Raw genomic sequence first — 26,656 nt, 5'->3', positions numbered from 1 at the left:
TAAAGTTCCCGGAATCTAATTAGCTAGAATTCCTGCGGAACAATGCCTAGCATATCAAAGCTCAGCGACCGACGGCGAAAACGACTTCACCAAATTAAGAGAGCATTCGCAATGCGCCTATCTCTCTGAATAGGATACTATGCTGCGAAGTTCTGGCAACAGCTGATTATTAGCGGAATACGGTTGCTGTTTCCTGAACTTATTCACCCAATAATTCATTCTTTAATTAATCATCTTCTATCTGAGCGTTATCGCGCTCCTTAATTGCTCGAGACAGCATGCTGATACGGCGAGTGAAAAAGATTCACTACTATGACTTGACGGCGGGGCTCGTTTGTTTCTTGCTCGCTGGCTTTCTTCCTTGGAGTGAAACACGGATAGATATTCAGATACGATCAGGTAGGCCGGCACGCAGGACGACGGACCGCCAAGCGAATGGGCGACTCTTGGATGAACGCCTGTAGGGAGCGTCTCTGATTAGAACCAAGGGGGAGTCTCGACCTTTCGTCGCTCCGCTCGGACTCTATTTGCATGCCGGTCAGGAGATGCCACACATTACGAGCGAGTCATCTTACGCAATGAACTCATCATGAGCAACATGGCTTGGCCAATGAGAGTTTCCTTGTTGCTTCATTCTGCGAGCGTCGACAGCCTGGTGGGATGCTCGACGGCTCGAGCGACAAGGCAGATTCACGGTCTCGGCCACCTTAACGACACGTGCAGAAGCCCGCAATGGAGTCGACGTTCACTACTCCGGAGCTCGTAGCCGGCTCCTCCCCGCGAGAACCAGGAATCAATCCCTGGAGTATTGAAATCTCTGGGCGATTTGTGTTGTCCTCGAAACATCACGGCCGAATCACGGTAGGGCATAGAAACGCGATGATGAATAAGTTGTACCGAGGAACTGGAAATTCATTGAGTACTCCTATGATGAGCCAATCGATCAAGGCAAGCGCGAGAAACCGGAGTGCCCGCCCAGACAATCCTTTCTCTTCTTCTTTCCTGCTTTTTTGCTGGAATACACTTCATTTTGTCCGGATCGGGCTTCACGAGAGGAGGATGTGTCGACCTGCTTTCTCTCGTTTCCCAAGTTCCGCCAATGAATCGCAGGAATGGAAAAAAAAACGCCCGATGGGAACGACGATTCCGCTGCTCTGTGTCAGGTTGATGAGCTCCCTATTTCGCGCGGCAGTGCTTTATGATGCAAATGGTGACGACATCCCAGACCGGGAGCCCGCAGTATTTAATTAGCGACAGAAAAAACGTTCTCCCCTTTTTTTTAATTGGTCTACTCAGAAGTGTACGATCGAGTTCCTCCTCTGCCATAGCCATTCTGGATGCTCTGAAGTCCAAATAAATGAGCTAGATGACCCGCTCATCGCGCCGGAGATGTATAGCAAGAGCAACTGACGCGCAGAAGACGAGATATAGGGCTGGAAACCGCGGGGAATTGTATCTAGCATTTTATCAATCCTTTTATCAAGCTTCCCGACTGCACGGTTCACATCAGAGACTTCGCTATCTCGAAAAAGGCTTGTCTGTAGGGTGTGGGAGAAAAGTGCGGCAGTGCTCTCATTACAAATCTGCTCAGGTACGGAGCCCGCTCGCTCTTTGCAGTGGTTCTCCCGTCAGGGCTTGGACGGTGAGACATTTTTGTTGGCTCTTCGGTTTATAAAATCGTTCGAAGAGCGTGGAGTTCCAGAACGGCAGGTGCCGGCTAGAGCTCCAGAAGGGCAGCTCGGGAAATCGTCGTATGCCGTATCTGGTGCTCTGCTCGCCGATCACAGTTATCGTAATGTTCATTGCCTGATCCGATGGGCTGAAAAAGGGGCCGGGTCTCTTCTAATGCATGGCAAAACGCCTCGTTGGGTCGCTTCGATTTGATCAATATGTTGTACATTTCTGCGGTGGTTGTCGATCGTTCGAAGATATTTTCTCACTATTGATAGCTGTGAGCCAGGAACGCCGTGGAGGTGAGCAATCGAAGTCAACGAGCGCAACTGAAGGGCTCCGGGGAAAGGAAAAGCGAGCGAGCTTCAGATCGATGTAATTTGCCATCCGCTCGTTCTATAGTAATTCTTCTAGCCGCTCCGACTACTCGAAGTTGTTGTATAATAATTGTATAATTGCTTGACACCTCAGTTGTTGCTCGCCTGACCGACTGCTTTTCTTGTTGGATGACGGGCAGAAAGCAATCTTCGCCTCTTCGCTCACGATCAGAATAGCCAACAAGTAGATTTCAAAGACGGTGGCGCGTTTCGACGTCAACGTCCAGTGGATTCCGAGGCTCCCCAGGAACGCAGTATGGACGGCGTTTTTTGCGGGCCAGAATTATCCATATCAAGAGCTGAAGGAACAGGATCGAGCAAATCCACTAAATCGAGTATGAATGGAGCCAACCAGAAGTTATCATAACTACCTCGCTCCGAGACGGGGCTGCCCAGATCAGAGCGTAGACGTTGCGGGAAGGTAGGAGAGGATGATGAACGTACTCCACTCGATTTCGTGGTAACATCATTGAAATGGAAGGAAGGGTCGCAGCCCCAATAGAGAGCCTAATTGTGATATCGAATCGGAGATAATGGAAAGTCTGAAGCGTCGTAACCCAGAAGAGAAGGCGAGCGAAGATCAAAGTACCTACTCCACTTACGAGTATTCACCGAAATTTCCATCTTTTCGAATGCGACAGCTCTACCACAAGGGGTCGTCTTCGATAGGCGCCTCGATTCGGTCATGCCGAGTTGCCTTGATACCACACCCACAAAGTGTTCGATGCCGCCCGTATTTACAGTGTCGACACGGCCCTATAATTCTCCTCGTTCCCCACAGTGCAGTATGTTCCGATGATTGGTGTCCGATAATGATGGCTCTTTCTGGAAGTCTCATCGAGTCGGAAAAGGCCCAAGACGGGATTCCCGTATATCGATGGATCGTTGCAATTACACCTATACCGCTCCTGGAGGAGAGGGAGATCAATGAGATCATAATATGAATGAGATCGAGCCGAGGAAATTGTGGGTACGTCGGTGTGCTTCAAAGACTCGGAATGAGGAAACAATCGGTTTCTCCGCGGAGCTCATCCGTCGTGTATGTAAATACCGCTAGGAGAAAATTTCCCCGAAGGAACGCTTGCCTGATCTGAGGAGCCAGATCAGCCGGCGGAGGGCTTCAGCATGCGCTAGAGGAGCATCGAAATCTTTCAGACGCAGCGATAGTTCCGGAGCTGACAATCGGACGATTAGCGTGGTCTCTCAGATCCGTGGAAATCCGAGCCAAGCACGTGAATCCGCCTTCGCTCATTGTGGGAATGGAGTCACGATAAGAACCGTAGGAGCGGGTGTCCATCGTGGTGAGTCATGCTTCCTTGAATCGGATTCCAGAGCTCGATTAGGTGATCGAAGTATTTTCTTCACCGATGAGATTTCTTCTCGATGCTCCCTGGATTGAATCCGCGCGGCAGAAATTCTCCCGTCAATCTGTGAGCGGCGCTCCTTTTTGCGGGGTTGTAATTTGAGTCATTATTAGCCGTCATTCTGTTCTCGCTGTCGACGAGACAGCCAGCCAAAGTGAATGGGCAACCGCGTCATTCGGCTCTTGACAATGACGATGACGTCTGATGATGACTAACCAGAGGGAGAGAAGCGAACGCCGAGATGCTTGTCTGCCTGCCTCTTCGGCCGTCCGTGTGCGGATTTTCGAAGTGACGCTCGCTCGTCATTCGATCGTAGTAGCCGACGACGACGCCGCCGTCGTGGTTGTGAGTTCGCTCGCTCACTCTCCCTCTCTTCCACTAGCTTGGCCACTTACCACTGCCATCACCGTTGGCATCATCAACACCACAACCACTATCATCACGAGCACACTGTTCGCGTAACTCGCGCCATTTTAGAGTAAAAACAGTCGCCCGTTCTCCGCGTGTTGCGAACGTTTTCGTTGTCGTGCTAGCGAACTAATTTCGCGTCGTTGGTGAATCCAATTATTATTGAGTGTCGGTGATCTTCCTCGGAACTCCCCAGAGACTGCGGCTGGAGGAGATTCTGAGCGTCGGAGAGCTAGAGATCTATGGGAGCTGAACTATCGCTTGTCATACCGATTGACAGGATCGCCGGAACGTGGATATTCTATGGTGCATCCGGATACTGGATTCCGTTAGGGCCGATCGGAGAGATTTGCCAAATAGCAAATCAATGAAACCCCAGTCGGGTGGGAGGCTATCGAGATCTGGCTCCGACCCCTGATTAGAGCCGATGGAACCTGAGATGATCGACTCGATTGCCTTCTTGAACGCCTTCCTGAACGAGGCCAGTCGTCAGCTTATCTTGACATGTGAGTCCGTAGCTTAGGCTCAATACGCGAAGAGCACTAGCGAGTCAGGGAGTTACACAGGGAATCACCCGATACGACATTTGAGGCCGATTGATTCCCTCAGGAAACGCTGGCGGACTAAACAGGCATTCGCGAAAAAGTCTTCCGCAGAGATCACCTGCAATGTGCACCGTGGAATCATTTCCGGTGCTCTCATGGGTTTCCCGCCTATAGTTGGTCAGACTGTTCATCGTTTAGTCCGTTCGTCCGAGTTACGATGGTGCACTAGCGACAGTGACTCATTCGCTGTGCTCATCGGGACAAGCCCACGCGAAAGAGCGAATTTTCCAGAATTCACTCTTCACATGGACAGTCTACTAGCAATAGTCCGATTGGGGAAAACGTGAATCATTCGGCCGGGTGGCGTGCAGGAGGATGCGGGAGTCATGGACTCGGCAAAACGAACTTTCTGCAATTCACCTCGATGTATCGCGACTCCAAGACCGACGACTGGATCGAATGCTTCCGAATCGACCGACGTATTCCTTCTAGTGATTTCTCGGGTGAACACTATGAACATGGTCTCTCCGGGGGCTCGGGTCTCCTTACTGGGTGAAAGGGAGGAGTGGGTCGACCTGAGGAGAGGAATGCAGCTCGTCTTCGCACATATCACCGCCTCCCTCGTACTGAACTCTTTGGTCATAAGGTCACGGTACTGAGACGTGCCCAGTTTCAATCAGCTCGTTATCGTGGAGCTTTCTGTTCGGCGGGGTATCATGGAGGGTTCTCGGGGGGTAGGGGCTGTTCTTCTCTTGATCTCGCCTCCTTGTATCACACTTCCACTTAGGTTCGGCGGCAACACGCCTGTGGTGTCAGTGTCACCCCCTCCCCCCCAACTTCTTTTTCTAAGCGCCCCCAGACGCCTTATCGAACATTCGACCTTACCTCCTACAAGCGAGAAGTGGGGGTGAAAGGGCACCGAGGGGGCTCTTCACACTCCTGCGACTCGGGTCACACCCCATGTGCGAAAGATTTGGCTTAGCTTGTCACCGATGCTCTTTTGCACTTCGGCTTCTTCTTTCCTCTCCTTTCTTCTACTTCGGTCGCCGCGAGATCTTGAAGCACGCCGACCAGCGAAGGCTCGCTTGGTGTGTTGTCACTTATCGCGTTCACCGGGTAGTCGAGATTCGTAGATAAGCTCAGTACATTTGATAACAAGTCGCCAGCTAGCAAGTTAGCCGAGCATTCGCTCGTTGGCCGGCCTGTCGGATGAGGCGTATCGGCGTTGTGAGATAACCTTCAATCAGGCGACACCTTCGCAACGACTCGCCACTTAACCCCCACCGTCGCTTATTGATACAACTATTATCAGTCGCTGTGGCTGATGTTATGGCGGTGACCCGTCTATTTGCGACGCTGTGGGTATTCTCCGGCGAGATAAAATCGGCAGCAATGAACAATGGATACATTCTGGTCCATATTGACTTTTAGTTTCTGCTGCTTCTGCGCTTTATCGCAGGAACGAGAGCCCGAGCTCCCTCCGAGATCTCGGCTCCCTCTTGGAGGGATGCTCGCTAGTCCATCCGCTCGGAAATTCCGTGCAGTTAGCGAGTTCAGGTTTCGTGCGTACCAGGAATTATTATTCTGCGTATAATTGTGGAAAGTGATAAATTGGATCTAAAAGTTGCCCACTCCGTCAGAAAAGGTAATTGATTCCGTAATTGTGTGACAAACATCAAGTTTGAACACGAGGACCAGAAACATTTAGTGATTCCTCTAACTGATCACACTGATCGTTCATTGCACGTCGTCCTCGTTGTCGTTCCTCGCGGCCGTCCTCGTCGTCGTGATCATCATTGAGTGGGTTGCAGCCACTGCTGCTGCCATTAACTGCTGCAGCTACATCGGAGAGCAGGATTCTGAATCAAGTTGCGATCCATCAAGCGTGTTATTTTGTTTGTTGTTCATTTTACACCACACCTTTGGCCGCCTCGTCGGTCGCTTGCTGTTTCCGAAGCGCTCTTCGTTCTCGAAACTGGTCGTTTTACGGTACAGTACATACAAAGCTAATCATTAATCGGGCCCCTGTTTCCACTTTTTGATGGTGGTGATGGTGGTTTGCTCTTGCCGTCGCTGCTGCCGCCGCCGCCGCCACTACTATTATCTTAAGGTCTCTCTTCTTGAATTTTACGTCGTCTTTTTCGCCCTTAACGGATCTCATACTTGTTTGCAGAGAGCCTTATTAAAAAAAGAAAAATAAATCAAGTCGAGTACACGTTCCCCGTCTAATTCGTTGTGACTCCACGAGGTGATGGGATTGAGTTCTCAGAAATACGGCTCAACCCCCTTGTTAGTCTTGATTCTCTTCCATAAATTCATCCTCTCCTTCCCGGCGTGGCTTTTAAAGAAGATGGCTCCGGTGATATATACGGCTATTTTTTCGTGAACGATCACGTATATTCACGGAGCAAAGCTAATTGGAGAAACGCGGGAAATGGATGTCAATGAATCATGGCATCGATTGGCCTGCCTCTACTTCACCGCCGCGCCGGTGCTGTTCGGAGGTGTACGAGTGTAAGGAAATGTGCGCGTTTACCCGTGACGTGAGTGTCTAAATGTGGAGTGTTGACTTCGCTGCGGGACTCCTCGCCACAATAAATCACCCGATTATTAAATTTTCAAATGTTCTCGCCACATCTTCTCCCCTCGATATTTCATCTTATCATCATCAACATCATCCATTCGAACGAAAAAAACTCCATTCGCTGGCTGGTGGCCGTCTGGGTTCGCATAGGGACCGCTGCACGATTCCGTTCGAAGACGAGCCAGCAACGCCCGCAGCAGCAGCAGCAGTAATAATAATGTGAATCATTGCTTTTATTGGATCTCACAGTGTGGATTGTTTGTGGTGTTGCCCCGCTCCCGGTCCCGGCAGCTCGCTCTGCAGTCTCTCTGGCGTGCTATGCGAGTCGGCCAAGCTACCAACACACCACCAACCAGCTAGATCGATCACCGGTCGCACCGTAGAGGTTACTGTACCGTGTTGCCTTCGCTCTTCGTCAGCTCCTTCTGCTCAGGGCGGCCGCCGACGACCGAGGTGCCATCGGTAGTTGTGGCGCCTGCGGTACAGGAGAGAAGGTGGTATGGATCGTTGATGTCAATGACGTTGACGAGAGTGTCGGTCGTAATTGCGGTCGAATCGTCTGACCGTCGATGCGACTGAATGTCCGCCAATGGCCCGTGTTTCTCTTCCTCTCCATCTACAAATCTATCTATCTATCTAACTCGTCGGCTGCCGCTGCACCGGTCGGGCGTGAGGACGCATACAGCGCACATCCTGACCGAGCGGCTTTGCTACACGCTGGGAATGTCGTTAAGATTTTGGCCTGGCTAGACTCGCTCCGACGTCGATCGCTCCGGTAACGGCAATAACGGTAGGGCGTTGTCGTTCCCGTCGTCTTCTTCGGCGGCGGCAGCCGCAGCAGCATTAGCTCAGCCGAAGCAGTCCGAAAAATGGAACGTGCATTCGATTACAACTGTCGATCCCTCTGAATCTCATCGAGCAGAAATTCGAAGTAGAAACGGATCGAAGGCGCCGGCCGCAGGGTTCAACACTCTCCCCGTATTAATGTATGTATGCATAGCTTTCGTTTCCAGCGCAGCGACCGGACAGCCTGATATGATTTGTCTCCATTACTCGATTAACTACAAACTGGCACGCCGGGACGCGAGGGAAGCCAGTCGATCGTATTAGATATTGAAATTATCTGAAGACGACTCAAACGCAAACAGAGCACTCCCGTTTGGATTTTGTTTTCGCTCGTGTCGCGTCCGCTCCTCTGCCTACGGATAGTTGACCGACCGAGTCACGTGAGGACGAATTAGCTCTTTGCCCACAACGACGCGGCATCCCGAATATCTGACTCGTATTGGGATCGTGTCAATTTCACTTTGCGACTCCAGCCGCAGCTTCGGTCATTTGGTGGGCGATAACACGTCGCGCACTCCATTCGCTCACGCAGATAAGCCTGTTGAAACGTCGGGCGAGCGGTAGAAGGCGAAACAAAATCTCCGAAAGGCAGCCGCAGCCAGGTCGGAAATATAAAAAAGTGAATATCGTCCCATCTACTCGCACACTTTCAGAAGGGGTTGGCCTTTTCGTAGTCCGATCCGCTATCTCTGACGTACAATGACTCAACGAAAGTGGAGCAGATAGGAACATCTTAATTCACGGGAAATGCACTCGTTGATAATTCTATCTACTGTACGGCGGCGCAAGACACAACAGCTTCTGTTGACATTCCCCGACATTAAATTCCATCGTCTCGACGTTCCTTCCACAGAGAGGGTATCCCGAGTCGAACCGTCCCATTTATGCTCCACTTTTGTAGCTCAATTTTTCGATGGTGGCCGACCGACACGAAGCAGACATTCGATAACGAGAATTATTGTTCCAGGTCCGGACGTTCCATCATTCCTTCTGCACCCCTTCCGGAAGCCGAAAAGAATCCGAACCGCCTTCTCACCGTCACAGCTTCTGAAATTGGAGCACGCTTTCGAGAAGAATCATTACGTCGTCGGAGCAGAGAGGAAGCAGCTAGCCCAATCGTTGAGCTTGACGGAAACACAGGTGAGCCACCCGAGAATCGATTGAGATCAGATTAGAGACAAGCAAGCTCCAGGGTCTCGAGCCGGCTTGAAAACGCTGAACTCGAGCGAGGTCCAGATTGGCAATCATGACGGGGCTTGTCCCGATCATCGATAAATACGCTCCCCGGGAATATGCACAGAATATGGACCGTTCCCGCGTGACTCGTGACGCGAAGACGTGAGCTGTCAGGCGGCGAACGCACAAATTGTCTCGCTGTCAATCAATCAGCGTCGGATCAAGCAATGAAATCTACGTAACAAGCGCCGCTCCCTTGAGGAGTGGGTGGCAAATCTCTCTTTTATTTCGTTCGTCGTCTCCTCTTCCGAATCTCTGCCAAATGAGAGACGCCTCATTCCCATCGGGTGGCTCATTTATTCGCGAAGATTTCTTCATATAGCCGCTTCTGCTTTCGCTCACTCTTTAAATTACGTTGTTGACCAAACAGCAGATCCACTGTCCTTATCCTGGCGCTCGGGACTCGAGGAAGAGCTGTATTGCGATTTACTCTGCTGACCGGATCACTTTTGAGCTCATCCCAACTCCGTTCTGCTGTGGCTGATGATGAGGCTCTTATCGAAGCGTTTAAGGGGTAATTAGGAACCTCAGCGTCACCGAAGCGGAGCAGCTACCTCTTGGTGTAAATAGCTCCGCTTGAGCCTGATTTCACGGGAGCACCTTTTCAGTCAGATGGGAAGCCGCGGTGGCGAATCAGATGGATCGAGGATGGATTCCTGGTCGCATCTGCTGTTGCTGCTCCGGCTAATTTCGGTACTGGTGTTAGCGCTGAATTCAGCATGCCTTTTGAAGTTGATGTCGGAGCTGACTCTCGAGTCGTTTCTGCTTGTCGACGGATAGTAGCAGCAGCAGCAACAAGCAAATGAATGGGCGACCAAGCGACTAATGGGCTTTCTAGCCGCGCGGCAACCATCGCCGCTCGGGGAAGGCTCATCATAGCCAATTTAAAATTTAATGGAACAAAGTCACTTCCATTTTGCGCATTGCACCCTAATCAGTCAGATTCACGCAGCTCAGACAGCCTGAGGGCACCTCCGAGGGGAGATCTTCACGAGAAAGAACTCGGGCTTTCACGAATGATTGGAAAAATACTCCACAGGAGATCGTACAGAGCGGGCTCGGATTCCGACAAGTCCCATAGAATCTCATGCAAGACGCCTCGAATACGATCACTCAGTCAGTCACTCGGCTCGCACGATGAGCTGCCTACCGAAAAGCAGCAATCTCCGAGGCCATTGATCGAAGCTCACGGCCTCGTCGTCGCCTACGATGCGAAAATGCGATCGTACGAATTCACGCTAATCAGTGGCGTCCGATACCGCGAGGCCTTAGAACGGGAATGTATCAGCTCCTCGAAGACGAAGTGGGCGTTCCACGATCTTTTCAACGGATGTCGAGCGCAAAAGAATACAGATAAATTCCCAATAACGGGGCCTGGCAGTGAATATATTCTTATGATGATGATATGGATGATCCCACGATCGGGATCGGTTTTTCTTTTGTGAGATGGGGGTCTTCCCCTCGGACGTCCGCTGTCGGGTCGCTTGGTCCCAGGGAACCTCCGCTAGAACATTGCTTTTCAAAAGGGGTCATAAGGACTTTTAGGGGTTCATAGCGATTTTCGGGTCCCTATAGGATCCTACGGAAGAGGGTCCTAAGGGCCCATGTTTCTAGTGCCACGAATATATAGGGGAGTCCACGGGTATCCACGGCTTCGAGAACTTTGGGAAACACTGCGCTAAGAGCATCCCCTGACGGCTGAGTCTTAGAAGGAGCTTCGTTCCTCGGTCACGGCTCGTCGGAACGAGATACTTCAACTCCTTCCCTTTTCCATTCATTGTCTTACCAGTGTACTTTGTATTCCATATATCCCTCGCCCTCTGGCGCAGACAACGTTCGGGCTGAGACTCATAATCACAGTGATCAATATTCGGTGCTCGTGGCCTCCGTTGTCTCGATCTGGCTCCAAGAGCCTGACTCGATTTGGTGCTGCTCATCGTGCCGGCTTGGACTAATACACAATCAATTTGTGGAGTAATTATAAGCTTGCTCTCATCAGCGTCGCCGTCATCGCCGTCCTCCTCCTCGTCCATCTTTCTCATCGGCTTCTACGCGATCAGTTTCTTCTGCTGATCTTGTCCACTTCATCGTCCGAAGCCTTATTGTTCGAACATGGATTTCACATGAACGTCCGATTACGTTGAAGGCTTTCAAGCGGTCACGGAGGCGAGCGACGGGGAAATTGTCGGGTTTGTCCAGCATCGACTGCTTCTCGGCTACCTGTTGATCTGCGCTGGCATTGTTTGCATTCCATGCTTGATGCTCCCGAGCGTTTTGTGAAGCGAAATATGGAGCCCACGAGACGTTCCATCGGCGTAGATCCCCTCCGCCCCGGACAGCGAACCAAATGCAGATCTTCGGTCGCTTGGAAGCGAATCGCCATTAAATCGTATCGAGATCATACCGGGGGAGTCAGTTTTATCACCCTAATCAGGGCGTAATCTGCGTTGGGCAGGGTCTGAACTTTCCACATGTAGTAGTAGCGAAGCGGGAGAGAGAGGAGCAGGGAAACTAATTGCGATTGAGATAGAGAAGACTCGACAGATGAATTCATCGCGGGCGAATTCGGTGGCCAGTGAGACGTTGATCCACTCTCAGTTAGAAAACTCGCGTGGGACGCGACAGACTTTGCTCGATGCGCTTTTCTGATATTCGGAAGAGTCGGGGAGAAAATTTTCTCATGACAACAACAATGACGTCGATTTGTACAAACAACGCCACCGCCGCGGTCGCGGGCACGGACGGATGAGGCAATCGGAACCTAAGCACCCCATGAATAATTATTTAAGGTCAAGCATGTTTGAGCACCGAAATGTCCATTTGAGTCGATCATCGTAGGCATACATATGCTGAGTCGAAGCCAGCGACCATGTGCGTGAACGACATCGAGGCCGACGAAAATGAAGATAGCGGAGATGATGATAAGCGAGATGATCGTCGTCATTATTGTCATTAGAAAAGTTATTACACTTATCAATTTAATTGGTTGAATTGCTCAAATGCTGTGGTTGGGCGTCGCAATTTCATACAATATCCGCGTGTGGGTTTGAGCAGCTCAACGCATCTTTGAGACGGCCACAACGAGACATTGGAGGGAGAGGGCAGAAATGAAATTTGGTTTCACGACTCTTCCCCCAGAGTCCACCGATCCGTCGACACTTGAGTACGTCTTCAATCGCTCTGTGTTCGTGTGGCCATGCTCAGCCGCATCAGTGCTGCTCAGGGATGCCCTCCGCGTTCCATGGAAGATCGCCGGAACTTGCACGGGAATCCAGTCGACGCACGTCGTCCAGTCCCAGTCAATGATAAGATATGGATGCGTTCGGCACTCATCACTTGAGCGCGTCGCGTCGGGGGCAACAGCAGACTTTTTATCCTTCGGTGGCCAACTTTTATCTCTTAAGAAATCACCGTGGCAGTGGTGCTGGTATAAACAGGAGCGAGCCACTTGGCGAGGGACTCCTATGATCCTCGGAACAAAGGCATCTCAACATGAATTTCTGTCAATTTTTTTTGGTTGGCAACAATCCCCACGACTGGAATTATCTTGTTCCAAAGTTTCTTCCGCTCGACCAGGAATTGAAAACAACGAGACAGCAACTTGACAGGCTACGGGGTCCCGAGAATTCTAGTTCGTCCTACCGGACGAACGAGATAGTACCAGCGGGATAGTACCTTTAGGCTGATGTCTCGCGATAACGGAAGCGGCAGCATTCACTCCGCAGAGTTCCGTAGCTGTTCAAAACACACGTTCAGTTGGGAATATTATTCGCGAGCTTATCAGCTCGTGCAACTTTCGATCCGTGGTCCTGGCTGAGAATCTCGTGCAGGCCCATTCGCATCAGCTCGTCTAGGGCCACCGACACCATCGGGAAGGCTCGGCGAGCCGGGAACGAGCAGAAGATAAAGTGTAAATGTCCAGGCATGCCGAGCCCGCGCTGTTGAACTTTGAAGACAAAATTAGCCGTAGCTATAGTTTTTCTCTGTTGGGCAGGTGAGAGCCGGAGCATCCGAGGCAGCTGATGACCACTGAAGCTTGCCCGCGCTCGTTTGGACCAATCGATAATTGGCGTTTTTCTTCCTCAGTCAGCCTATTTGGCGAGTTTGCTCGAGCACTTGGCTGACTTCTTCAGTTCGCGCGGATTAAATTCCTCGGCCGTTGGAACGGTCTTATTGTTCATACACACGAGGATGAAGTGCACATACTTGTCACGACCAATGGCTCAGTAACCGGGAAGGATTCTCCGAGGGGGATGCGTTCCAGTATGCGGACTCCCTCTGGAGTTGAGCGGACGTTCGCGAAATGTGAATAGAGGTGTGAGAAGTAGAGCTACAGAGCTTATGAACCTCAGACTTCTGATCTCGACTCTCCGATCTGCGAGGAAAATCGCCACCTCTCGCCAAGATTGAGTTTTCGCTGCCGTGTATCCGGTCGCCACCCTAGAGTGCTTGAAATAATTTCAGAGAAAAGCATCCGGAAGGGGTACGGTGAACGCTTTACTTAACGGACACCTAAAGACGCTAATTTTCTGTTCGCCGTTTAGCGATTCATTTCCCGAGCTAGTTTGTTAGCGATAAGTGATTTTCACTGCGGCGCGTTCGCTCGCTCCCTCACCGACTCGTAAATTGAACCAAGGAACGGCCACTTTGAGAGGCTCGAGGACCGGTCCCGCTGTCGCTAAAGACAAGGTTTCAGGTAATTGAGCAGGATGGAAAGAGAACGCTGACCGAATGTGAATTTCGAAAAAGAGACAAATTAGACCTAGAGCCTCAGGAGCCCGAGCGGGCAGTGGCCGAGCAAACGGTAGAGCGTTTATAGCGAAACGAGAGCATCGTACAATTGTCTTCAAAGCAACAGAAGACATAGCTGGGAGAATTCGCAAATTGATATTAATTGCCACGCACTCCCGGGCAAACACGAACCTTGGCCGCCAGGGCGAGAGCGGAAAGAGAAAGAAATTCCCGAAGCCTCCTCGGTCGCAATCGGCAAAAAATGCTACGCAGAAGGACTTGTCGAATCGGGCTAATGGCCAAGGCGAAACGATTCGTCATCCGTTGAGGTTCCTCGAACTCAGAACCTCCTCTACATAAAAGTGAACGTAGTAAGCATGAATATGTATGTAAGCGATTCTATTCCGCGCTTCAGATTGATACTTTCATTCATCCATAACTGAATCGGTTTGCTATATCCATATATATATATATATATCCATTATATCCATCATCCGGCTAGTTGACGAAGCCAATTCGGAGAGTCGAGCCCGACACCGATACCCACTGACGAATTGTCATCGACGGATATTCCCGAGCATGCCCTCGTCCACCGTGCGGCGCTACGGTGTCGATTCCTGAGACGTCGATGGTGGCGGTGGCGGCGGCTGCTGCCTCCTCGCTCGCGTTCATGCCATTGAACGCTTTACGTTGATTTCGTGGTGATTCCACGTCTTGCTATCGCCTGCAATGTTAGCCTGTATCGAATTTCGTGCTTGTCTCTATTGAACACACATCACGGACAATCGCGTGCGAGTTAAATGAGCGGAGATCTCCGCTCGTTCTCGCTGCACGACTCGTTTTATCAATTGCTTCCCGTCGTATTTAGTCGTCGCCGCGGCCGAGCTAGCAGCCGTCGCCGTTGTTTGCGTCGGGATCCTGCGAGATTAAATGAATACGAAGAGTACTTCGTTCGTTTCCGCTTATCAGCAAGGACAGAAATCTCTTTATGGCCGTTTAATGTTCTGTCGGTCGCGGCTGGCTCTCTCGCCGACCCTCCTCGGATTGTCGCACAGGGCTCACTCAGATAATATTTTTCTGCGAAGTGACAGCAAAGGCGAGCTGCTCATCGAGGGCTGACACAGCCGCTAACTCGCTTACATCATTCCGCAGGAGACCCTCGGCTTTTCCATTATGGGTACGATAAATCCACGTTGAATTACATGCTCGTTTCTCGAGAAATTCTGCTAATTGAGGAAGGAAGACGTCATCTGTCAAGGAATTTGATTACCCACTGAGCGGGCATGTGCTTGTGATTCTCGGTCGTATGCAGTCGATTCTTCAGAACAATTGACACCCGTTCAACATTATTGATCGCTGTCTTGGATCGACGCAGTTAACAACAACTATAAGAAGAAAATCACAGCTGGATTTGCTCACCGCTTATTGGCTCAGTCACTCGTGCGCTTGTTCGCCCGCTCGCTCGCTCGCTGGCTCACTCACTCGCGCACGCACTCACTTAGTAATCGCGACAAAACCGCCCACGTTCAATGGTTTTACGACTTCTTTTGAGAAGGAATCTTTTATGGAAGAGTCAACGGGCAAGAGAGTGGACGCGTCAGGGAAAAAGATACAGTGACTTCATCCGTACTGATCCTCGTATTCCGCGTTACGCCCTGGTGGCCCGTAGCGTCTGGGAGCGAACGATTTTTCTCGGAGTTTTCGCGGAAGACTGAGAATTATGCCGGACGGATTCTCGAAGCCTACCGAAGTCAGGATTGCACTGATTCGCTCCCTGTTCCCAATCAAGAGTGCGACCGACGTCCCGAGACTCAACGCGAGCATAACTCGCGTTAGGTCGCGAAGTCGCGTATCTTCTTCGGTTCGATATGCGGACGCAGATGGTTTCGTGACGGATTCCGAAAACAGACCTCACCGAAGATTATTCACGATCCTTTACTGTGATTGACAAGATTGTAGAGGCGAGACTCGAAGCGGGTTGCCGAAGAGAGCGAAGAAGTCTGTGATAAGGACCCGAAGAGAGGAAAGACCTGATGAAGGTCAGCAAAGATCAGAAGGCATCCTGCGGAGCCATATATGGTGCCATAAATAAAACAACTCTTAGGCTTTCTCTCCCGCTCTGAAATTACGCTAGCATTCGGCGGCTATCCAGACTCTTGAATTTTATCTATCAATTTTTCTATGGGAGAGATGCTTTAATTGGGTTTAATGACAGCCTTCTCGGTGACGACGGAACATTTGCTTAAGAGCATCGTCCCAGGTTGGCTTGCTTGTCACACATAAATTTCGCACTCACTACCGACCGACGAGAGCTTTCTTGCTATCGTGAACTGTGGCCCCATCAACGCCTTACTCGCTCTGTCTATTTTTTCTTCACCCCGGGGGCGAAGGCTGCACTCATGAAGTTGGGGGACTGCTCTGAGCTGCTGGTATCCGAGGAACAATGACAACGGCGGCGATGAAGATTCGATTTGAGACGCATTGATCCATCATCATCAGCCTAATCCGAAGGGATTTCCCGAGTATGAACCATCATCATCTATCATCGACTGACGCGTGCGTGAATCGCTTTGTCCATTGTTAGCAATCGTGTCTCCGACGCAAGAATGAGCGTGCGCGACGTTTGTAGTTTCTTGAGGGATCGACTCGGTCCCGAAGACTTTGGGCCACTCATTCATCTTGAGACTCACTATCCAAGGAAGTACCGAGGACATGAACGAGTTGCGGGGTTAGTTCCCTCTCCGATTGCAGATGTCTCCGAGCACTTAAGAGGTCGGTTTTCCGTTTGCGAAGGAACGTCTCGGGTTGCCTTGAGCTTGCAGAATTATTAACAGGTTGGCACGCGCCAGAGCCCACATCTAGCTCGGGAGATGGATCTCGTTCCGCTGCTCAGATCTACTCTCATTTTGGCCAGAGTATTATGTCTCACTCGGACAGAGATGTCTCGCCGAAAACGATGTCGAACAAAGAGTGCCAGGGATGTTTCGGACTTGATTCTCTGTTGCAATCTCCTTTCGACGGTCTAGAGGAGAAGGCTCGGGTAGGGAAGAGCAATCACCGTTTCCTGTTCCGCTTTCAACGTCCCTCCATTTCCTCTCCCCGCGAAGTCTCGTATCGGTTGTGTCTTGCTGCATGAGTATCGGATCGAGTGCACTGAACTCAAGCCGGACAATGTGTCTCTCGCGGAATTTTTGAGATCTAATAATTCCGATCGAGAGACCCACGACCGGTTTAGCATCGACGCGACGAGGAGTCCGTCGAACTCCTCTTTGTTTTCTGAAGATCGAGCGATTTCTATGTACTAGGTAGTGTGCGGGAGACCCATACGGTACTTGATAGAGAGAAGGACACCGAAGCGTCGAAGCGTGGTTGTCGAGCTTAATAAGCAACCACCTAATTCGATAAGTGAGTGTGAACGGGGAAAAAACGACCGATGAGCCCGCATGCATGAACTCCGCGCCGGGGAGGTGATGAAGAGGTTATGGGGCGCGGGTCACGTGGCCATGAGCGACGAGTCAACAGCAACGAGTGAAAAATGAGCAAGACCAAAGAGAGAGCACTCCCTCAGCGTTCGGCGCACTCAATTCCGGAGCTCTAACGAGTATACATGGAGCGCATTCTGAGCGGGAGAGATGACGAACGAAAAAAGGACTTCGGTCAGGAAGGACAATGGAGTGGGAGGAGGGAGAGCCGTAGTCGGGGGGAGAGGCGACACGACGAGCTTCAAGACTTCCTCATCATTATGAATGCAGAGTAGCCGTATCGGCTAGCCGGGGATAGCAGCACGGAGCGGATGTGCAAACTCCGGCGTGTATGCGTGTGATGGAGCCTGTGCTAGCTTCGTATGAACAAATAGATCGAAGACAGATGGCATCTTGGTGAGAGCAGAGAAAGGGGCTTGCCGATGTCACAGCTCTGTACGCTGTGCCTCGCATGCCTCTGAGTTTGTGTGCGGTCTCTTCTCTGCGATGAAGGAGTCAAGTGTCCTCGACTAGAATTCTCGGCAGCGACGGATATGACGAGTCAGTCGACAGCCTGAAACTACGATGACACATTTTCGTGATCGTCATACGCTCTGCTTGCGATTCGGATTTGCTTCAAGTAGGTGGATTGCAGCTGGCGAGCTCCAGACATGGGTACCCACTCTCGGGTCTCGTCTCGAACCCGGTTCGGCTGTACTTCGCCTATGTTTTTTCTCTTGGTTTTTTTTATCTGCGGCACCATTTGTGTTTTCGCTTGCGAGCGAGCGGCTTCCTGTCTCGGTGGCGACAATAAAAGTTGGCGAGCGATATCTCAACTAACGTTGTTTCGGTCTCTTTCGTTTAACGAAGCGCGTTTCTCTTGCGTATAATTTATAACGAGCGCCGCACACAGAACGCTACGACAGTTGCCAGCTGCCATGACTTCTGCTTCCGCGGTTATTGCTCGCGTTTGTCGGTGCATATGCGCGTGAATGAATCAGAAGAGATCCCTGAGAAGAAACAAGAGATCCCACTCAGACCCAGCGATCGCGGCCCGTCGATTCACTATCAACAACTGCCGTGCACGTTTTCCGTCCGTTCGGTGTGAGAGCATTCCGAAAGCCTGCAGGTGGAGCGTCCGATCGAAATCCTCGGGAGCGTCCTCGGCTACCAGTGTTGATTCAAGCCGACGACGACCAACATCGCTGACATTCGGTTGTAAATTTTCTGTCTTTCCCGTGCGTGGCCGCGTGAGTATCGTAGATCTTCGGCGCTCCGACTTCACCCACTTCATGCATCGTAGCTGATAACGAGACTAGTTCCCTCTGCTATCTATATGACTCGTGAGTGCGTGATTGACCGGGCGGACGATTCGTCTAGCGACGGCTTTGGCGACGGAGCGCGTGGACTGTTTATCTTTGGTAACTAATCGCTACCGTGGTGGAAGCTCATCAATTCGCAAATTTGCTCGATCCTTGAACTCTTCGATCAGTCAGACTCGATCGGTCCGAATGGCTCAATCACAATTCGTATCTTCGGTGGAGGCAAGCTCGAAATACGGTCGGGCTTGTGTCGACGCTTCGCACATTTAAGTTTGACACGCCGCTGCCGTGAGCCGCGAACAAACGACAGCCTACAGCCCGACCCTAGGGGATGAGGAGGGCCGTGGCGACGGCAACGTTCACTATTCGATGACGAATCGTTTCTGGAACGAATTATGGGTCACCGTGGCAGTGTATATACACACTCTTGAGCCTGTTGGTACGATTCTGCGGAGGAACGGTTCAAATGAAGTCCACGAACGGTATCGTCGATCAGTTCTGCTGGAAGGTCGTCGAGATCGATGTTGAATCGTCCACCGCCGCTTTTTAGCGCTCGAGGCCTTCTGACAACATGGATGCAGGGAGTCTTTCGAATTGGATGTTTGACGAGACTCCAGGTCGGATTTCTCCCGTACATCATCGGTGGGCAATGGATCTCGTGGCCGCTTCGGGCAGAGGTGTCCCGCCGACGGGTCTTAGAGCGTCTTATTTAGAAAATTCAACGAACGGCAGAAGTGAAATAACGATCGGTACGCAGCCTTTTCGGTCATAAATCAAGCCCCGCCTTTCTCCTTCCTTGTCGCGATCGTCGCCGCCGTCGCAGCCGATGCCGAGGGTTATCTTTCGCACGTAGCGCTCCTCCGCGTAAGATTATCGCTATATTGACTTGTCCTGAGCGAGCTTCGATCACTCGAGCTGGCCGCGCGCCACACCGAAGTGAACGAATAGAAGGACTCGCGAGCGACTCAACTTGTCCACGGTCGAAGAAGAACGCGACCGTCGCCGAGTGTCGCGAACAAGTTCCACTTAGGGATCCCACAAAGCCGACGAAGTTCTCGGTCAATGGAACTCACGCAGACAAATTCCCAATGGAGCGGATTCGGAGCTCGAGGTATGTATGTAGTTGAGGAACAAGCCGAAAACCGTGTTCCCCGCTCCAAACGGGAAAAAAAATCCTCATTCTCGAAATTCGATCGTGAAAAATTGGTGGGAGGGGAATCGCCATTGGAATTCAGAATTCTCGTCGGTTCAACTCATGAGCGAAATCGAAAAGCTATGGTACGAAAGAAGATCGTGTACGTATGGAGAATCTTGTCGTCCCTGCAAGGAACAGATGACAAATACGCGCCACGGAATCACTGTTTGAATTCGTGAGTTGGGACTCTACTCCGACTGTTCGAGCCAATCGGCCTGACCGTATGTTTGCCTGCTTCTGCTCGCCGAGCAGAGCGATGGACCGCTCATCGTTCGTCGTACGGAGATTTCGAACAGTGATGCGGATGCTCTCACTTTTCGAACTTCGTCTTCTTTGAATCGCACTGCAGCAGCGAGACAGTCGTCACAAGCACCTCATGCTCCCGCCCGACTCTACATCGCATCGCCGGTCGCGGTCGGAAGCGTTGCTTCTCTCACTGTACGATAGGCACCACCGGGAGCAGAATCGGCTGTCGTTGTTGAGATTTCACGATAACGAAAAATAAAGAAAGGCAGAAACAAATCGCCTCAATAAATTTCGGATCAGGATACACCGACGGTGAGCACGCGCGGGCTCGTTCACTCGAGCTTACGTCCCCCATTCGTGTACTGCGCGGAATACGCAAGAAGTCGGAGGATTGGAGTTCGGGAAAAATATTTCGGTGGGAATATTCGGATTCTTCGAGCGGACATGGCGAGATCCCGCGGCTTCCGCGGGTCGAATCTCCCGAAAAACCGCGGGAGAGCGACAGAATGCCCTGTGGTACAGTTCCGATTTTGATGGTCTGCGACAAGATTTGCTGGCGACAGCTGGGTCGGAGCGTTCTCATGATAATTTCAACATTGTTCAACTTAGAGCGTTGTCAGTCAAACGGTGATTGCATTTACCATTGTCTCGGTCGTCTTGTGGTCGAAGTTTTTGAAGCATTTTCCGAGTGTCGACGTCGAGCTGACGATCAGGTGGCTCGACTTGTCACTCTCGTCTGATCACCGAGGCTTACGTGTTTCCATATGACTTTGGATCAACGACGCTCTGCCGGGGTCCACGCCGCCGCCGGTCTTTGGGACAGGGACGCAATGTCTCTCGCCGACACATCGAACGGAACGGAGCTTCTTGAATTGACGATATTCCCTCTTCTGTTCCAGGTGAAAGTCTGGTTCCAGAACAGACGGACGAAACACAAACGACAGAAACAAGAGGAATCTGAAGGAGGCTCTGTCGGAGCGGGCCAATCGAATAATAACAACAACAACACGACGCCGCCTTCGCCCGGCTCTATGTCACCGGACATCGAGCTGGAAGAAAGCGATGAGGAAGACGATCCAATGGCGAGCAGTCCTCAGCAACAGCATCTCCAACTGCAGCAGCAGCTCCAGCAGCTGCAGGGAATTCCTCCTCAATTATTGAATCCTCAGCTGCAACAACACATACAGCTGCTCCAGCAGCAGCATCACCATCTTCTACAGCAGCAAGCAGTTCAACAAGCCCAACTCCAACATCAGCAGCAGCAGCAAGACCAACGTGAAGCACGCGAGCCGCGTGAACGAGCGAGTCCACCGTTCGCTCAGTCTCTAGTGGTGAAGCGGGAGTCCTGAATGTGCATTTTTAGTCAGAACAGCATTTACGAAGATCAATTCGAATGAACACATGAATATGTGAATCTATATGAGGAGATATATTTAGATAGGTTCGAGATAGGCACGGAGATGATCTTCTTATTGTCACGGAAATGGGAGCTGATATCGCACCGTTCACTGGTTCTTCGGAGCAATAGGAATATTGTTCGGCTCGAGGAGACCGAGGGTTCTTCTACCGACATCCCGTGTCGAAGCTCCCGGGGATCAAACCCATCTTGATAGCCAATCAGCCCTCCCCCTATGATTCAGAGCTGCGATCGCAGCAAGCGTCGGATCGAACTTCACAGGTTCCGGAGAGTGGTCCAGAATACCCACAAGTATGAAGCTATCTGCGGTTTGAAATCTCGAGAAATGTGGGTCGATTCCAGTGTACCTATGTGTATCAAGCTATGTAGTTATCGTTCGCGATTCAACGATACTGTCTTTAAATTATGAGCAGCTGGTGGCGATTCGACGGCAGAAGGTTTCCTTGCCGACGCACGACTAATTCTGGAGGAAAATCGATATTTTCTCCGATGAAGATGGTGGTATGAATGATCTTTATTCCAATGTACATACGAATTTTATTTAAGCGAAGTGAAGATTGATGACAAGTGAAATGCGATCGACATGTGAGAGGAAGGGGGCCACAGCGCTGGTTTCTCAGCCAGGGAATGTGTTGTTTCGAAGGTCGCCCTCCATGAAGCGACTCTTCGAGAATTTCTCCAGACGGATCCGATGGCCATTGTTGCACCCTTTGAATATTCGCTTCCAATGATGCGCGATTTACGTTTACCGTGAGGTTCCCCATAAATTCCAATTGAACGAGAGACGACCCGACGTCTCGACTAATGAGCTTGAAAACATGAACCATCAGGATTCCTTTCCGAGCGGTCTGACGTCTCTCAACTCGACCTTGTACTAGCTCTCTTTGAAATTCGTACTTCAATTTGAATTTTTTAACCCCAGATGGATAACCCACCGATTTTCGAGTAGCCTCGGTCTTACTTGTTCGCGATTCTGGCTGCCCGTCATTCAATTGGTTGCTCACGTCGTTTCTTGTGGGCGAACGATTTGTATCGCGCCAGATGACCTGTCGTATCAATTCACTCATCGGGAATGCAGGAGGCATCGATCGTGCGTCTGAGCGCTCTCACCATGGAGAGTAGAGCTGGCAACCATCAGCAGTCATGGAGACCGGTTTCATTTCCTCTCTCCCCTCCTTTAATGACATCGACTCTGTATTACCCTCTAATATTTGTTCTGCCTCCACGGAGTGTCTTGAAAGTCATCGCAATTATCGGCTTTATTGGCGGTTCGGGTTACGCACAACACTCGAAACATTTCCTCTTAGATACAAAGATACAATCAACCGCTCCCGAAAGCTCCTCGATGGCTACTACATAGCTGGATCTTTTCCAGCACCAGTTATTTCCCTCCTGAGCGCGATGCATGCCCAAAATGACCATGCGCCAGGAGGTATGGCGATTGTATCAGACAATCATCACCGCGTCGGCTTTCCTCCTAACTGCTCCATTCCGGTAAACGCAGATATGAATTCGCATATAGCCGTCGGAGTATGCCGCATTATCCCTGATCGAAGGACTTCGACTACACAGACTAGTCCCGAATGAGGAAACGAGCTGTGTCCCCTGAAATCTGAAAGTGACTTATTCTATCGACGCACTCTACCCAAATGCCGCTCGAGATCACGGTCCCTCCCACTCATCGTGTCGTTCAGAACGCTCAATCCGACCGGGATTGATTTCAAAGGCTCTTCCATGTTCGAACACTTCGCCCCCATCAAGAGGTTTCCGAGAAGAGGGATCGATCGATGGGAGACGGGCTCGAGAAAGCCGCTCCAATTTAGTGAAGATGTAATGAAGATTTTTCCGGCAACTGCTGATCGCATGTTCCTAAAAATACCGAGGTGAAGACTGAATCCTCGATGTACATAGATACGACTGATACAGAAACAATGTGAAATGATTTTTGGTCCAATAAGAAGAACCACGATGGAGAAGAAGAACACAATAAATGCTGGAAGCAATGATGGATGTGAATACCCTCTCTTTATTCATGTTCATAGGAACAGCCGTTCCTCTGTATCCCCCAGAATGCCCGAAAATGATTGCCCTGGGCGGACGGAATAAGTCGCACAGCATATGCATATTCATTCCGGCACAGATCGCGCTCTCTTCTGGATAGCTCGCCGAGATTTAGATTCAATCGCGAATCGGAAATCCTCATGCGGATTTCCCTCGTGTCAATCCCGCCCTCCACGGTACGACAGATTCCACTCGTAGGCCGGAATACTCGAAATGAGTTGAAATGAGCGACTCAGATCACTTCGTACGCTCTCGCCGCCCTCTCTCGAGATTCCGACGATGACGATACCGACGATAAGGGCGATTTCGTTGCTGTTGCTCCACACGCAGCCCGAAGGAAAGGAGACTTACAGTTCTAATCTTCAAGCGAGGCTCTCTCCCTCCCTCCGGCAGCAGCAGCGGCGCATCAAGCTCCGCCCATGGTGGCGAGCCGACGAACAGCCCCAACGGGACGACACACTAATGCCAGCCAGGCATCCAGCCGTCTAGCTAGCGGTAGCAGCGACAACAAGCAGCAGACCACCACATAACATTATTTATGCTTCATTGTCAACCGAAGCGAATGTCACCACTCTGTCGAACGGGGAGCGAAATAGACAACGCGAGGCAGAGAGAGACTCGCATAGGCTACGGCAGTGGGAACGACCGCCGCCGTTAGCACCACCGGCCGAGGAGTGAGGGCGAAAAAGCGAGAGAAAAACAACACAGACACAATTGGGAGACAATTGGAATAGGGACTTGGACAAATAAAGGCCTTGATGCCAACTTGACATCTGAACGCGGAGCTCAGCCTCCTGCACGTCAGTCAGTGAGACAGCCGACCGACCGACCAGGCCGCCAGTCTGTTCGTCAGTCAGTCAGTCAGTCACTCACTCATTCGACCGCTAAGTCGGCATAGTCAGCGAAGCAAACGACCCACAATGAACAAAACAGTGTCACTAAATCTGTCATCATCGCCCTCCGCATGATCAGCATTGCCATCGTCGACGTCGCGAGATCACCGTCACTACCGTCATCTTCGTCACGATCATGAGCGGGTGGGTAACATGAGCGAGCCGATTGGAGTCACTCACAATCGCGGCGATTGTCAAGCGAGCTTATTATGGTACCGTGAACGTAGATGTCACGCCCTATGGCTCCGGCTGGAAGATGGAGCGCCGAGATTCAATAAAAGCAGGTATTAAAAAAGGAGATCAAATGAAATGAATCGTCAAAAAAGTACGCGCTGGCTCTTCCCTTTCAATGGGGATCCTAAGAGTCGCATCTTCAAGCCCTCCTCCTTTGTTCTCGCCGCTGGAGGTTGTGCTCTAGGCAGCTGACGATGGGTTCCCAAGAGACGAGCACGGAAAAATCATCCAACAATAGGTACTCCTCTCGCTCCCCATGCGTCTCCATCAAAACGGATGATTTTCAAATGAACTCGACGTTCCTCAGTCTGCTGATTGGGACAATCACCGCTTGCATCTTAGCCATCCCACAGACATCAGAGCGACCCAGCGGAGAACACAGCAGCTCTCCCTCGACCGCCTATGAATCGTCGGGCTGTCTTCTTGAAAATATGCCCAACTACGTTTATTCATATCCCGTATTCTTCCCGCATGTACCATATGGCAGGCGTCAATGGAGGGATAACGGTCGGAGGAGCAGAGTCTGAATCTTGATAGAGCAGAGAATTCCAGAGGTTCCTGCTATCCGTCTCCATGTCGGAACCCAAGCGTAAGGAGACGGTAAGTTTGATTTGGCACTGACTCCCCGCAATGCCACCAAGGGAAGGTCGGAACGGTCCGCACCGTCATCATCCAGTGAATGCAGCTGATTAATAACAAACCGGAAACTGTTCTGCGACGGTATCCGATGGTGAATACCTACCCTCGTGTCATGCTTCCATTGTTCCCGTACTGTGTGGTAGTGGCTGTTCTCACTATTAGGGCTTCTCGTCGTTGTTGCCGTGGCCCTCGACGTCGTTATTGCTGTTGTTGATTTTCGTGTGGGCGACTGAATTTCATTACCACTAACACGAGGCGAACGAACGCCCGACCGACGAGTGAGGTGCGGGTGAGCGAGCGAGCAACTACAGGCGAAAGGAAGCCTCTTAGACATCTCGTTCTATACCAATTAACTAAACGGACAAACACGAAACCACACAAACGAACATTCGCTCGCCCCATTTCAATAGCTTAAGAAGAAGAACATCGATCGTGAGGTGTTGGAGCCGTCGTCGTCGACGTTCTCAGCTGCGGCCGCTGCTTGCAGGGTGATGCTGGTTCGATGGGTCGTTTGTTGCTACCCATCGTGAGCGATGAGTTGTTCGCAGCTGCCGCCGCCGCCGTTGCTCTAGTCATTTTCGGCCATCATCGACTCTCATCTGTGGCTTTCTCGGCTGGCTGGATGTTAGTTTATTCATTTGTAGTTTGTCGATACGAATGTTTGCTTTTCGACTGACTTACACGATCACTCATTCAGGTTCGTCCGCGCGTGTTCTGTTCGTCCATCAGCCAGGCGGCTGGCATAGCGCCATCCGAAGAGCTCAATGCAAGCAGATTCAATCGAGCTAAGCCGAACACTTCGCGTCCCTCATCCCATGCGCTACCTGGATATCAGAGGAATGGGGGACCCAGATGATTCCCCTGCGGCAGGTTTGAAGGGAAAAAGCGGGCGGCGTCTTCGCATGAACCAACGATTCGGGAGAAAATCGAAGCAAATCGGAAATTCCCGAGGATGGAGATAAACGTCGCCAGGAGCGTCACATCGATTCGATCATTGATATGACACAAGCCTCATCTATAAGTGTTGAAATTATTCTCGAATGTCTGTACAGAACATTGAAATCGGCGTCTCTATCGAATTCAAGCGCAGGACAACAAACGACGTCATGGAAGTCCTCTTATGGTTATCAAGTCACCTGCCTCGCCTATTCGCGGAGTTTCGAGATAAAATACCTGATTTCACCGCTGTCGTTCTCGGTTCAATTGACTACCGTCGACGCTGAAGAAGCCGAAAGCGATGAGAGTAGCCGCCTTTTGTCGAGCGTACGTGCAGTAGGTAGTACTGTGTTTCTTTCAAGGGAAGGCTGCGATCTCGAGAATGAAAATTCCTCGTTACGAACATGCCGGAGAGAACAAAACATTGTACTAGATTGTTTCGGAACACCGGCGAATGGTACGCGCTCCCGGGCAGGGGCCTAAGACGTTC

The 26,656-nt window shown here is 51.0% G+C and overlaps 1 protein-coding gene across 1 annotated transcript in view; it reads left to right on the top strand.

Annotated features, from left to right (window-relative positions):
• LOC100900773 (homeobox protein EMX2) overlaps window positions 1-25,906 on the top strand; it is a 39,106-nt gene extending 13,200 nt beyond the window's left edge. The window contains exons 2-4 of the mRNA XM_029110997.1: window positions 8,763-8,935; window positions 20,886-21,215; window positions 25,769-25,906. Of these exons, the coding sequence (XP_028966830.1) occupies window positions 8,763-8,935; window positions 20,886-21,215; window positions 25,769-25,906 (641 nt within the window). The remainder of the gene's footprint in view (window positions 1-8,762; window positions 8,936-20,885; window positions 21,216-25,768) is intronic.
• The last annotated feature ends 750 nt before the right edge of the window (window positions 25,907-26,656 follow it).

The sequence above is a fragment of the Galendromus occidentalis genome, unplaced genomic scaffold, assembly GCF_000255335.2.
Source record: "Galendromus occidentalis unplaced genomic scaffold, Mocc_1.1 scf7180000077191, whole genome shotgun sequence".
Taxonomy (NCBI): domain Eukaryota; kingdom Metazoa; phylum Arthropoda; class Arachnida; order Mesostigmata; family Phytoseiidae; genus Galendromus; species Galendromus occidentalis.
The sequence above is the reverse complement of the archived record's forward strand: the minus strand, read 5'-3'. Positions and strand labels throughout refer to the sequence as shown.